Raw genomic sequence first — 15,352 nt, forward strand, 5'->3', positions numbered from 1 at the left:
ATGATTATCAACCCAAATGAAGGTGTCCATTTCATTCACGAATCACTGCCATTCACAACATTTCATTCAATTTTAGACCAACGTGCTCAGTATATCGATATATACAATCTTTTTTCTGACCTTCTAATTTGCAGTGGTCTTAAAAGCTGCATTTTAATATTTGGACACCTCTTGAATGGAAGATTATTTATTGGCCTTAATGTCTATATGATATCTGTTTTTATTTTGTGTTATCATGACTTGTCTCAAGGACCTTTACCTTTATAAAAATGAACCAGTTCTGTTGGTTGAAAACTTAACTCCAGTAGCCTTTTACTAGCAGAAAGCCTTTAAGTTCAAATATTTAGCATTTTTGCTCTCTGGCAAACTGAATTAGCTCCCAAAGTTCTGCTGTGCTGGTGATTAATGTTGTATATTCTAAACTGATATTCAATACCTTTTTTAACTTGTGAAATTCTTCAGGGCAATTGTAAGAGATCACAATTTTCATTTCTAACTGAAGTTCATTCATAAAATACTGTACTCTTCACAATCCCTTGCTGCTTTTTGATGCAATATATGCATTTAAATAAGTAAAATATTACAGTAAATCACTTGAGATATATCTATATATGTGTTACTGAATATTCATACACATAATTTAATTGCAAAAGGGCTTTCATAACTCAAGAAATGACCTGGTGCTTTTATCTTGCCGAGTATCCTCTTGGTTAGGTCAAGGGTTTTGTTTCAGTGAGCAGTGTGGACGATTGGATTTGTCTGCTAGAGCAATATTTTGAGACTGGTCTTGACATTGCCTATCTTTATTTTTTGTTTACAGGAACCAGATTGTTGAAATGTTTGAGCATGCATACAACAACTATATGGTAAGCATTTGTTTCATTTTTTTCCAGTGGACAACAAACAAAGGCAAATGTTTTCACTTTTTACTTTGCTCCCTTCAGAATGAGAGTTAGGAATTGTTCAAGCTGGCATGGGCAAATAAAAATCCAAACTACTTCAGTAGTAAGTTTCTTTGTCTCCATGTAACAATAAAGATCCCAGCAAAATGTCTCCAGCTTTCTTTAAATGTCCTTTTGGTAAACAGAATCTAGTCTTCTGTTGTGTCCTTCAGGTATTGATGTCTGAGATGGAATTAATGGGTGGAATTTTGTGCAGGCCCGTTGAATTTAATGCCAATCAGGCACATAACTGGATAGCGACGGGCCTTCCGTATGATTTAGGATCCCGTCGCCAGAAGTCTTGGCCTTCCAGAGCTACCGGCCAATCAGAGGCTGGCAGTTGCAGCGCCACCACTGAGGCAGCCGCTGCTGTAACTGCAGCGACTAGTCACTGAGGAGCAGCACTGGAACCAGGCTCAAGATAGGTCAGGGCGGGAGGGGTCCCATGGGGTGGGGGGTTGGCAGCAAGGGCAGGGGGTGGCCCTCAGCGGGCCCTGCCCTTCCTGATGCTGGGTCCCTCGTGCATGCAATAAGTGCCTTTGAATGAGGGACCCCCACCCTGCAGCCAGGAAGCAGCCCACAAGGTTTTTCGTGCCGTGCTTCCCATGCGGCGACAGGGCCGCCTGCTGCGGTGGAAACAGGCCCTTAATTAGGGGTTAATTACTCAGTTAAGGTCCTCAATTGGCAGCAGGGCAGGAAGGCTGTTCAGAGGCCTTCCTGCCCTGGATTAAACTTTGGCAGAGGTGGGATGGTGGCAGGATCCCCGCCTTGCCACAATTCCACCCGGTTTTATGCTCGCCCCACCTCCAATCCCGTCGCGGGGAGAGCATAAAATTCCACCCAATGAGTCCCATTGCTCTGAGTTTTATTGATCCCAACTGTTAGCAGCCACCATCAGAACTAGTGAGCACTGGAAGATTCTTTTTGTTCTATACCTTTTTCTAATTACATTGAAGTTAATAAATTGCACTTGGTACATGTTCTCTTCAATTAAAACACAATAGTATGAAGATAATCCTATGAAATACTAATGGAAGGTAAACTTATAGGGTAATTTTACAAAGTTGTGCTGTTGATTTGCCAGTTGATGATACATATTAGCAATGTGGGCATTGTGCCCCATTATTTTCCATTCATAATTGGCAAAAATATCATGGGCTATGCACAACAGGATTCCCAGTGTGCAGTGATGGCAGGCAAGGCTCCCCATTGGCAATGCAGACATAAAATTCTCTCTCTATCATTTATAGTATATTTTCTGGCCACTTTCAATCATGTCCACCAAACATTATTGATGCAAAACAAAGACATATTCTTTTCTGACTATGGGCACCTGTTAGCCGTGCCAGGATACAGAATTTCCAAGGGCAATACCTTGTCTTCAAAAAGGTTTAACTAATTGTTCTTGTTCAGAATTGGGTGTTCGGAATACTTTTTGAAGTCGGGAAATGAATTGCTGAATGCTACTGGTTACCCTTTTCTTTTTAGCATGTTACAAGTAATCCAACACAACTGTTACCATTTCTGACCTTGTGGCTAGATTTTGTGGTCAGCTATGAACAAAAGGCACCAGCTGTTCATTACACCTGCAGTTGCCCACAGACTTTCTATGGGCTTTTGCACAGAAAATTACTGTGATTTTTAAAAAGCAAAAATGGGATCTGGGACCTATTTTAACAGGATAAGCAACTGTACATCTCCTTAATCAATCAAATTGAAGAATCCTTACTAAGGAATGCAGTGAACCAGGAAGTACAAATTAAAATAGCTAATTCAATGCCAAATCATGTAGAGAAAGGGAAATAGAGAAAGATAAACAAAACGGGTAGAAAAAGTTTTTTTAATGCTCCAGCAATAATTTAAAATTTGAGGGAGTGCATCTCCAACTTGGAAAAGTTAATTTTCAGATATACTCTTTAATAATGAACGGTGTTAGCCACACCATTATTTCTACTGCAAAATCCAGGCCAATATGTTTCTGTATTATGTGTGCTTTAAATAAATACTATCTTTGATCCTTCCTGTGTACAATTTTTATTTCACAACAAAATATTCTTCATCCCATTTTCTGTTTTAATTCCCAAAAAGAAAAAGGACATTGTACCCATGGTTAAAAGTAGCCTTTTTAAGTTGCATTAAGATACGACTTGTATAAATGTTATGCCTGTATAAATTTGACATTGCTAAAAGATGAATAGTTCAATGTCCTGTTTTTGTTTTACACTAAGTTTACACAAAGGATTCCTTGGAAAGGTATTTTACACGTGTACAGTTCTAATAACTGAACAGCATGTGGATTTTTTTATCCATTCGAATTGCTTAGTTTGACTTTCATGTCACAAATCTGCTATCTGAAAGCTGTTAAATTGATTTTTAACAAAAGAGCTTCTTTTAACTTGCCCATTAAATATTATGAATCACAACACTTGTCTGACATAGTGTACTTGTGAATTATGAATGACTCATTGTAATTGCAGAAATCATTCCTGCAGGAAGATAGCTTGGTTTGATGGAAGTATACTGCAGTTATTAAATATATATGAAAGTCTATATTTCCTTGGTTACATTCGACAATGATGCTCTTTCATGTTGTATTTTCTTGAAGCAAGTATACTTTGCCATCAGTATTTGTTCCTCTCAGCATCACAGCTAAGAAGTTTACTTTTTTGTGAGCAAGGAAGCCCTTGAAAATGTCGCTAAATAATACGTTTCAGAAGGAGGCTGGGAACAAGGTCGTGTAGAACAGGGATTAGCATTGCTGTCCTTTAACTTCAGGGACTTATATTTAAGTGCAGCAGAGCTAGAAGACTCCGTTAGCTGAAAGGAGATTATATCAAATGATGATGACCAATATCAGCCCAGTTCTCTGAGTATGAATCCATAAGCATAAAATTGGCTGGAATTCAGTTGGCGGTCCCAGTTCGAGAGACTAAGACTACAAGGATGGTTGGGGGAGAGGGGAATTCACGCTATAATATAACGTTGACAAAGTCAGTGGAGCTTGACTCTGCAAATGGTCCTGCTGTCGTTGACCTGAGTTTGCTTTGATTCTTGCATTTAGTGCCAAGTGTTCCAATCACAAGCATTGATACTCACACATTCGTCAACATAAAGATATTGCTAAGCTACCATGAACCCTCAAGTATTTCATGCAATTTCTGAAACCTGTTGAGAATGAAATTGTCGTGTTAGGCTTTCAATTTGTTTCCTTCACCTGTCCCATTAGGAACATGCATATCCTGCTGATGAGTTGATGCCACTGAGCTGTCGAGGACGAGTTCGTGGATTAGAACCAAGTCGTGGTGATGTTGATGATGCCTTAGGAAAGTACGTTATAGATTGCACATTCATGAGAAGTACTGTTGTCTGTGACTATAAAGTAGTAAACTGCCTAAGAATCGGGTGTATGCTATATTCTTTATTGAGCTTTAAATAAAGTTTAATCTGTAAGTCATGCAGTAAATCTGTGCACTATAAAAGTTTATCCTTCTACCTATTCTCTTAGCATAAAGAACAATCTGAAATAATTTTCCATATTTGTATAAACATCCCTTGCATACACTGCCCTTGGTGGTACTTATTCCCAGAATTGTTGAATGACTGACTGACTATAAACAATATTTGGCAAAAATTTTATTTGTGATGTCCTGTAAATAACTTAACGTTGCTCAAAGTAACTGCTCTACTAATGTCAGCTTTGGCTTAGTGGTAGCATTCTCAAATAAGTCAGAAAGCCACAGGTTCGAGCCCCACTCTGAGATCTGTAGGCATCATTTTGAGCCAAAACCTGTAGGTGTGAAGTAGTGCTGCACTGTTGCAGGCACTGTTATATGGCATGTTAAACTGAGGCCCCCTCTGCTCCTTTGGACAGACATAAAGATCCCATAACGATATTAAAAGAAGAGCAGGGGAGTTCTTCCAGTGTCCTGGTCAACATTTATTCCTCAACCAATATCATTAAAATGTCATTTATCTCATTGCTATTTTTGTGGCTTTGCCGTGTGCAAATTGGCTGCATATTTCCCTACGTTATATCAGTGTCTACGCTGCAAAAGCTGCTTCAATGGCTGCAAAGTGCTTTGGGACGTCCTGAAGTCAAGAAAGGTGCTATACAAGTACAATTTCTTGAAGTTTAGGTCAACTACATTAGTGAAGGCTTTAAGCTGCATGAACTGCATAGGATATACTGACCTAGAATATGTGCTCAATGGCAAAGCAACTCGCCGCTGACTTCGAAGAAAACTGCCTATAGACCTAGCTTCCCCTTTCCCAGTTTAAATCTGGCACCAAGTCAAGGGGAAGTCTTGACCTGCAGGAGCAGAGATGTCAGCAAGCAGCAATCACACTGAAGTAAAATAATTGGATTAAGATAGAACCTAAACTAAAGATAAACTTTTAAAAGATTTTTTTTAAATATGGGGAATTTTTTATTGTGGAGAAATTTGACATTCCACAAATATGAAATCAGCTTTTCAGGACTAATGAGGCAGTTTCGCAGTAATTATGAACCATTAAAATCCCAGTTACAGTTACATCTTATTCAATAGATATGTAACTTTTTCAAGTGTTTTTATAGCAAGACTAAGCAGATCACATCAATTCAATTGATTGTGGTCTGGAGTGTTTTAATCTTGAAAACCAGTTGGTGAAGGATAGCACTGGAGTCCATCTTTACTCCGTCTTAGATTTATTTACAGAGTGAAACATTACAAGAATACACCTCCCTGACACACTCATAACACAGTTTCAATAAGTGTTTCTTTTTATGTGCTCCGTTGAAACCACAAACCAAAAAATAAACACAATATACAGTTAACAGATTCCTTTTTTCTTTAAACAAAATTTAGTTAATATGCCCAACCAAAATTTTTAAACAAATGAAATTTAAAAAACTCTGTATTCTATGCAAAGCATTACACTGCAAGATGCCCCTCCTCTAGGACTCCTAACAATTTCTTTGTACAACATTTCTTTTTGCAAAACAGATAGTTGATGACTTGCATCCACCCATTTAATTTTGGAGATTTCCTTTCTCCAGCATTTGTTTCAAGCCAGCAAGGTCAATCCGTAACCTCATCTCACTCACACCTTTCATAGAGTGGATATTATCCCACAAGGAATGATTATCTAAGTAACATTCACTGGGTATACTATCTTCAGTATGCCACTTGTATAGAATCTCACTTAAAATATTTGAATTGAATTCCATATCTACTGCCTACAAGAGCCAGTGTTTCAGCAGCTAAAGTACATTTAACAACCCTTTATATTTTCTTAGCTTCCCAAGCTAAAAGACAACGCAGTGGTTAGCACCACAGCCTCACAGCTCCAGCGACCCGGGTTCAATTCTGGGTGCTGTGTGGAGTTTGCAAGTTATTTTAGAATTAGAATTAGAACATTACAGCGCAGTACAGGCCCTTCGGCCCTCGATGTTGCGCCGACCTGTGAAACCATCTGACCTACACTATTCCATTTTCATCCATATGTCTATCCAATGACCACTTAAATGCCCTTAAAGTTGGCGAGTCTACTACTGTTGCAGGCAGGGCGTTCCACGCCCCTACTACTCTCTGAGTAAAGAAACTACCTCTAACATCTGTCCTATATCTATCACCCCTCAACTTAAAGCTATGTCCCCTCGTGTTTGCAATCACCATCCGTGGAAAAAGACTCTCACTATCCACCCCTCTGATTATCTTATGTCTCTATTAAGTCACCTCTCCTCCTCCTTCTCTCCAACGAAAACAACCTCAAGTCCCTCAGCCTTTCCTCGTAAGACCTTCCCTCCATACCAGGCAACATCCTAGTAAATCTCCTCTGCACCCTTTCCATAGCTTCCACATCCTTCCTATAATGCGGAGACCAGAACTGCACGCAATACTCAAGGTGCGGTCTCACCAGAGTTTTGTATAGCTGCAGCATAACCTCGTGGCTCCGAAACTCGATCCCCCTACTAATAAAAGCTAACACACCATATGCCTTCTTAACAGCCCTATTAACCTGGGTAGCAACCTTCAGGGATTTATGCACCTGGACCCCACGATCTCTCTGTTCATCTACACTACCAAGAATCTTCCCATTAGCCCAGTACTCTGCATTCTTGTTACTCCTTCCAAAGTGAATCACCTCGCACTTTTCCGCATTAAACTCCATTTGCCATCTCTCAGCCCAGCTCTGCAGCCTATCTATGTCCCTCTGTACCCTTCAACATCCTTCGGCACTATCCACAACTCCACCGACCTTAGTGTCATCCGCAAATTTATTAACCCACCCTTCTACACCCTCTTCCAGGTCATTTATAAAAATGACAAACAGCAGTGGCCCCAAAACAGATCCTTGCGGTACACCACTAGTAACTAAACTCCAGGATGAACATTTGCCATCAACCACCACCCTCTGTCTTCTTTCAGCTAGCCAATTTCTGATCCAAAGCTCTAAATCACCTTCAACCCCATACTTCCGTATTTTCTGCAATAGCCTACCGTGGGGAACCTTATCAAACGCCTTACTGAAATCCATATACACCACATCCACTGCTTTACCCTCATCCACCTGTTTGGTCACCTTCTCGAAAAACTCAATAAGGTTTGTGAGGCACGACCTACCCTTCACAAAAACCGTGCTGACTATCGCTAATGAACTTATTCTTTTCAAGATGATTATAAATCCTGTCTCTTATAACCTTTTCCAACATTTTACCCACAACCGAAGTAAGGCTCACAGGTCTATAATTACCAGGGCTGTCTCTACTCCCCTTCTTGAACAAGGGGACAACATTTACTATCCTCCGGTCTTCCGGCACTATTCCTGTCGACAATGACGACAGAAAGATCAAGGACAAAGGCTCTGCAATCTCCTCCCTAGCTTCCCAGAGAATCCTAGGATAAATCCCATCTGGCCCAGGGGACTTATCTATTTTCACACTTTCCAAAATTGATAACACCTCCTCCTTGTGAACCTCAATCCCATCTAGCCTAGTAGTTCTCCCTGTGTCTGCGTGGGTGTGCTCCGGTTTCCTCCCACATGCCAAAGACTTGAAGGTTGATAGGTAAATTGGCCATTATAAATTGCCCCTTGTATAGGTAGGTGGTAGGGAAATATAGGGACAGGTGGGGATGTGGTAGGAATATGGAATTAGTGTAGGATTGGTGTAAATGGGTGGTTGATGGTCAGCACAGACTCGGTGGGCCGAAGGGCCTGTTTCAGTGCTGTATCTCTAAATCAAAAAATCAAATCAAAAAAATCTCTTACTTTCATCTGTAAGAAATAATATGAAACCAGCTGCACTCTAATACCCATCAGGAAGATTAACGTGATGCATTGCTGAAAATGACTATTTTCATGTTCATTGGGTCACCTTAGGATGGGAACCTAAATGCACATTTCTCTAGATTAAATTTTTTTTGATTTATTTGCCCTTAAAACGTTCTCGACTTTACTACAATGAAATACCCTACTTAACTCCAACACATCAAAACTAGCATCTGGTCTTGTCTGAGTGCACAACCAGTTCAACTGGCCAGTCAAGCTTCACAATTGTTCTGTGTCTGATTTAGATATAACAGCATCTTTCTCTGATGACCTGGTATGGTTAACTGGATTGTCTCTGTGCGTGTCTCTAAATAAGATTGTTGATTTTAAAGTTATTCCAAAACTACTCTGCTTAATATCTAAACCAATATATTTCAAAGCCCACAAGCCCAGCTCCCAATTTTTAAGTTCTACTCTAATCTTTATTAATAACACATTCCCAAAGTCTGCAGTACCACCCATAAGAAATCATGAAGATGTCCAAACGTTTCCTTTTATAATAAAACATTGTGGGATCTGCTTTTAGTTGATCACAACCTTTTTTCAGTAAAACCGATCTGTCCAAAAACAAAGACATACCCTGGAAGCATCCCTCAGGTCATTGATGCATTTGTTTAGTTTCTATAGCTTCCCTTCTGCACCTGCTGCCGCTTTGGTTGGTTTCAGAAACACTTCTCTCTGAAAAGTATCACCCTGCAGAAATGCAGCTTTTATATCAATTGATCTTCTCTCCCATGAATGTGTCCAAAAGAGCTAAAAATAGTTAAACTTACCTTTCTGTCTTTGGGGAAAGTCCACTCTAACACTTGTATCACCTGGTTGCTCTTCTAAACCCCTAGCAACTAGCCTCCCTTTCACCTTATAATTCCCATCTGCAAGCACTTCCTCAGTACAAGTTCATCTATGTGGCAAGGCTGCTTGCCCCATATCTGATACCTCAAAATAGACTTCAAACTCTCTCCAACTATCTAATTAATTCCTGTTGTTTTTCCCCTCTCATTTGTTTATCCTCCAGTTTATTGGCAGCTACCAAAACTTCATGATAATGAGGACTTCTGCCTCTAGTTCAGTTCCGAGACTGTTCTGTATCCCTCATGTCATTTTGTAATGTACTCTAGCTATGGCCTGTACTTGCACTTTTACGTCTGTTGGGACTACTACTGTGAGATCTCCCTCTTTGACCATTGGAGGGTCTTTCTCCAGTATGTGATCGTTTTCTGATGCAAGAGTCACCTCCAGATTGGCTATCAGAACTTGCACTGTGCTATCATACTCTCCACTCTTTCACTCCATTCTGCCAGGCCATGGATCTAGCTTCTTGGCCATCATCCTGAACATTCAACCAATATTTAAATTTGCCAGTTGCTATTCCAGCACATCACACAATGGTCATCACCCTCCATTTATAAGATCCCTCTGGAATATATGACCTCGAAGTACCCACTCTAGGCAATTGGCCTTTGAATGCGATAGCTCTGTCCTATGTGTCATGATCACTCACATTTACCACTATCCAGCCCTTGAAACTTCATATTCTGTTCCTCAGGGCCTTCATCACAAAGCATCTGAGCATTTGAGGTACAAGGTGCATTATTTACTTCTATAGCTGCTCAGCGTCTGAGAATTTGTAATTGAACGCTATTACTCACGGGGAATGAATTGAACAATAGATTGCCATCTTTGATCAGGACTGTCGTACCATCACAACCTATTACCTTATCCGGGCCTTTCTATTCCCTTTGACCCTCTTTTATAATTCATCAAGTCTCCTGAATTGAATTCTGTCTCGGATGGTCTTATACCTCAAAGCTCTCTGAATTTCCTCACAGACCTCAGACTTAATGAAAGCCCATCTCCCTGCAAGTAAAGCATTTAAATGTGAATAAAGAATTGAACTAATTGGAGTACTTTCTCGAGCAGGAGGACTGTCACAGCCCAGAAGGCAATGTGGGATTTGTCTGGAGACCAATTGATAGGGACTTTACCCTTTTATACAATATATTCTTTGTATGAACTGCCCATTCCAGTGTGATTATCAGCTTGTAGTCTGGTTGATCAGCTAAAATTTCAAGCAGTATTTCATCGATCACTGCATGATTCCTTTCACAAAGGACATTTAGCTGTGGTATTCATGATCATGATGTTTGTTTTCACACATATCTCTGAATTCGCCATTGGCAAATTCCCCTCCATTATCAGTCAGAAACTTCTCTGGTGCCCCAAGTTCACTCCCTATGCGTTTCTCCGTGATTTTGTCTATAATAATTTTTTGTTCCAAGTATTATTGTAGAAAGACTAAATCTGGTTGCCAGGTCTATAAAATGTAGAATGAAAATATTTGCCCCACACCTTTTAATCCACGGCAACTATCTCATTAAAGTTTCATGTCAATCATAGGATTACAATAGGATGTGGTAGCGCCCTCTTGATACTTTTTACAGGTTTCACACTTCTCATTAATCTCTTCTATTAGCCTTGTATGCTCTTCATGAACCACACCTGCACCTTTTAGCAGGAATTTAAACCTCTGACAAGTTGGGTGAGCAGTCTAACACTCTAATGAGAAACATTAGGTTTTGTTAAAGGTATACAATAATGCCCTGACTGGATAAATTGCAGATCCACTGAATTTACCAAAATAATTGCCTTATCATGCTCCATGTCCATGTTTACTCAACGGCATAGTTATCTCTCTAGAGACTACACCAGTACTGATAAAATGGCTTACTCCAGCTATTTTACATGGAATTACAACTCTGTTTAGTGACCTCAATATGTTGTCATCACCAAGCCTAAAGCAAGTATTACTTTTATCCTCTGAACCTTGTCAATGCTCAATACTTTGGGAATCTAGATTACATTTTAACTAATACCGTTGAAGTGAAAGCACTATCTAAATGAGTCTACAACTAATGCATTCATCACAGGCCTAAAACTCCTTGTGACCAGTGCAATTCATTTGGATTCTTCATCATCTGCCTCAGAATTCTCAGTGTCATGTGTCATTTTGAGGGCCCTGCCTCTGCTTTGGGCAATTCACCTCATAATGATACTTTGAGTCACACCATATTAACTCTTCCTTGGGCATTTCTGGTAATTATTCACCTATTATTGCTGTCCCAATTTTGTCTTCTACTATAATAGCCAGATCTGCTTTAATAGCTTTTATCCTTATTCCTCCTGGCTGTAACCCTTTCATCATACTAACACCTGTATCTAGTAACTATATCATTTCAAAATCTGGCAATCATTGAATCCTCTATTCTTTCTGTCACTGTGGAATGTCCCATTTCTTCTCCACCACCACCCCCTTCCCCCCCCCCCCCCCCCACTCCAAGGGCTGCAGGAAGACTCCTTCCCCAGGAATTTTTTTTTAAGGCAGCAGACATCTGATCCAACAGGGAGTCTCTCTCCAAGAATCGAACACGAGTTAGAACCAGGAGCCTGTTCATCTACAACACCTTGGCACAATCTAGCAATTTAAATACCAGCACTGAACCAGAGATCTCTCAATTAAATTTTGTCAACTTCTCATACAATTTTTTTTTTAAATTTGTTTATGGGGATGTGGGCATTGCTGGCCAGAGCCAGCATTTATTGCCCATCCCTAATTCTCCATGAGAAGGTGGTGGTGAGATACCTTCTTGAACCGCTGCAGTCCATGTGGAGTAGGCAGTGATATATTCCACCATTGAAGAACCATATGTTTTTCAAAGTCTGGCCATGCCTCATAGACATTTTAATGGATCATCTTTCTTGTAAATTTCATCCAAGATCTCCAGTAACAGATTCAAATCTTCATCAGTATCCAACTGATGGGCATCCAGCTCACAAAACACTTCGATCGGAATTTTACAGTGGATGGATGGGTGGGAGCCGGACTCCGACATGAAAGTCGGTGGTGAACCTGCATCTGCCGAGCCCCGGGATCTGTCCTGTATTTTACGGGTCTCCAGGCTTTAATTGTTCCGAGGTGGGACTTCCACTCACTTGAGGGAGGAGGTCCTGCCTCAGTGAGCTGCCGGCCAATCAGCAGGCTGGCAGCTCTTAGTCTGCAGCCCAGCCGACGCCATGGATCAAGGAGGGAAGGTAAGTAGGGGCATGCCTCACCAGGGGGATCGGTCCTTCCCTGGTGAGGCTGGAGTGGTCGTTAGGGGGGGTCTTGGGTCCCGGGGGTGGAGGTGGGGGTGGCCCTCAATAGGGCACCCTGTGCCCAACTGCCATGCCCCCCCGTGGCATGGAAAGGCCGGCAGCTATCTCTGGGTGGCCTTTCACGTTCCCAGCACACCTACTTGCCATGGGTAAAATACCTGTGGAGGTGAGCAAGGGCCCTTAAGTGGCCGTTAAGTGGCCACTTAAGGGTCTTGATTGGCCTCGGGCAGGTGGGCTGTTTCCCACCCACCCCACCATTGCCTGACTGCTGTAAACTTGTCTGGAGGCGGAAGCGGGGTGGGCATGCCTCCCGGAGCCTGCTGTTCAATTTTACACCGCCCCCATGCCACCATCTGACCCGCTGGGGCGGTAAAAATTCCGGCCTTTATTTCTGATTTTCATCCTGGTAGGAAGTGACAGTGCCACGGCCATACCTTGTTTCCTTTTTAGTAGGGGCGTAACCCGTGTCCAAATATCCACTTCATTCTTCCATTGATCATTTTGATTCAGACTCCAAGAACATCAGAGAGTAATCATACCTCAACAGTTCACCCTTGTTTTCTACCATTTCTCACAATGGCTACTAGGATTGCAGTCTTTCTTAATTTTTTTCCTGTAGCTTCCAACCTTTAGACAATCATCGTCTGCTACCTTGTTTTAATCCAAAAAGCCAGTTGGTGAAGGATAGTACTGGTGCGAATCTTTACTCAGTCTTACATTTATTTACATAGTTAAACAGTATATTTCAATAAGTGTCTCTATACACCTGCATACAATTAAACACAATTAATATGCAATAACATGGGGGTGCCTCAAGAACGAGCCCACTGGAGAAGAGTAGAATCGCTGACCGCAACTTCTAGATTTCTGCGCATGTGTGGACTCAGAAGTTGCTGACAGTTTCACTGGTGTAATGACAATGAACGCAGATAGTATTATTGTCATTAACACCACAAACTCTGGGACAATAATGAAAGAGTAGTCTGACTATTTGCATTGATGAAGCAACATAAATTGTTTTTTAAGTAATAATGGCAATTAATCATCCATGGCTTTCAAACCTTGTTCCTTAATAATTAACTTTTCAGTAATTAACCTCAAAGCTTTGTTCCTTGCAAACAAATATCAACAATATAGTGGCTACCTAAAGGATGAACAAGAAACTGAAAAAGAAAGGGAAAAGAGAATATGAATGCAAGCTAGCGAGAAACATAAGGGCGGTCTGTAAAAGCTTCTTTAGGTATGTGAAAAGGAAAAGATCAGCAAGGACAAATGTGGGTCCATTACAAGCAGACAGGAGAATATATAAAGGGGTATAGGGAAATGGCAGAGAAACTAAATTACTTCATGTCTGTTTTTAGAAAATCTCCCAGAAATACTACGGAACCTATGGTCAGTTTAAAAAAAATAAATAAATAAATTGCGCTGTCAGCTTCACTGATGACTGCTCCGTTTCTGAACTTAGGACAGATTCGGGGGTTTTTGGCAGCCTTTTAAAAAGTTGGAACCCACTGGAAAACCTGAATCTGTCCAAAGTTGGGAAACCACGATTCCCAGTGTCAGCATCTGTCAGCTGTGAAACTGATGTCGGCTTTTTTAAAAATCGAGCTAGTGGAAAATTACTCATCTCTGAAATATATCTGCGAACTGGATGGAAACCTTTGGTGGGCCGGATCTTGGCCCATGGACTATATGTTGGACAACACTGATTTACAGCAATGTGTTGCACGAAGGTAGTGACTTTAAATACTTACATGATTGCTTTGATGAGAGGTATATAATAGCCATGTTCTACACATACAAATACCCAGTTTTCCTTGAGTTCTACTCATGAATTACTACGATGATGATGACAACATATATTTATATAGTGTCTTTAATGTAATAAAATGTCCCAATGCACTTTACAGGAGCATTATAAAACCAAGTATGACACCGAGCTACAAAAAGAGATATTGGGTCCAATGACTAAAATCTGGGTCAAAGAGGTACGTTTTAAGGAGTGTCTTAAAGGAGGAAAGCAAGGCAGCGAGGTTAGGGAGGCTATCCAGGGCTTGGGGCCTAGGCAACTGAAGGTGTGGCCATCAATGGTGTAGTGAATAAAATCAGGGATGCACAAAAGACTAGAATTAGAGGAGTGCTGATATCTCGGAGGGTTGTGGGGCTCAAGGAGATTTTTTTTAATTCATTCATGGGATGTGGGCATTGTTGGCCAGGCCAGCATTTATTGCCCATCCCTAATTGCCCTTGAGAAGGTGGTGGTGAGCTGCTTTCTTAAATTGCTGCAGTCCATGTGGGGGAGGTACACCCACAGTGCTGTTAGGAAGGGAGTTCCAGGATTTTGACCCAGCGACAGTGAAGGAACGGCGATATAGTTCCAAGTCAGTGTGTGATGTGTCACGCAATGGTGTGTGACTTGGAGGGGAATTTGCAGGTGGTTGTGTTCCCATGCATTTGCTGCCCTTGTCCTTCTAGTTGGTAGAGGTCGTGGGTTTGGAAGGTGCTGTCTAAGCAGCCTTGGTGCGTTGCTGCAGTGCATCTTGTAGATGGTACGCACTGCTGCCACTGTGCATCGGTGGTGGAGGGAGTGAATGTTTGTAGATGGGGTGCCAATCAAGCGGATGGTGTCGAGCTTCTTGAGTGTTGTTGGAGCTGCACCCATCCAGGCAAGTGGAGGGTATTCCATCACACTCCTGACTTGTGCCTTGTAAATGGTGGACAGGCTTTGGGGAGTCAGGAGGTGCGTTACTTGCCGCAGGATTCCTAGCCTCTGACCTGCTCTTGTAGCCATGGTATTTATATGGCTACTCCAGTTCAGTTTCTGGTCAATGGTAGCATCTAAGGTGTTGATAGTGGAGGATTCAGCAATGGTAATGCCATTGAATGTCAAGGGGAGATGGTTAGATTCTCTCTTGTTGGAGATGGTCATTGCCCGCCACTTGTGTGGC

The 15,352-nt window shown here is 41.3% G+C and overlaps 1 protein-coding gene across 1 annotated transcript in view; it reads left to right on the top strand.

Moving 5' to 3' along the window:
• Window positions 1–15,352, top strand: part of si:ch211-282j22.3 (ER degradation-enhancing alpha-mannosidase-like protein 3) — a 67,695-nt gene that overhangs the window by 7,317 nt on the left and 45,026 nt on the right. Inside the window, exons 2-3 of the mRNA XM_068012652.1 lie at window positions 821–866; window positions 4,168–4,268. Coding sequence (XP_067868753.1) covers window positions 821–866; window positions 4,168–4,268 — 147 coding nt within the window. The remainder of the gene's footprint in view (window positions 1–820; window positions 867–4,167; window positions 4,269–15,352) is intronic.

This window comes from Heterodontus francisci, chromosome 32 (genome assembly GCF_036365525.1).
Source record: "Heterodontus francisci isolate sHetFra1 chromosome 32, sHetFra1.hap1, whole genome shotgun sequence".
Classification (NCBI taxonomy): Eukaryota; Metazoa; Chordata; class Chondrichthyes; order Heterodontiformes; family Heterodontidae; genus Heterodontus; species Heterodontus francisci.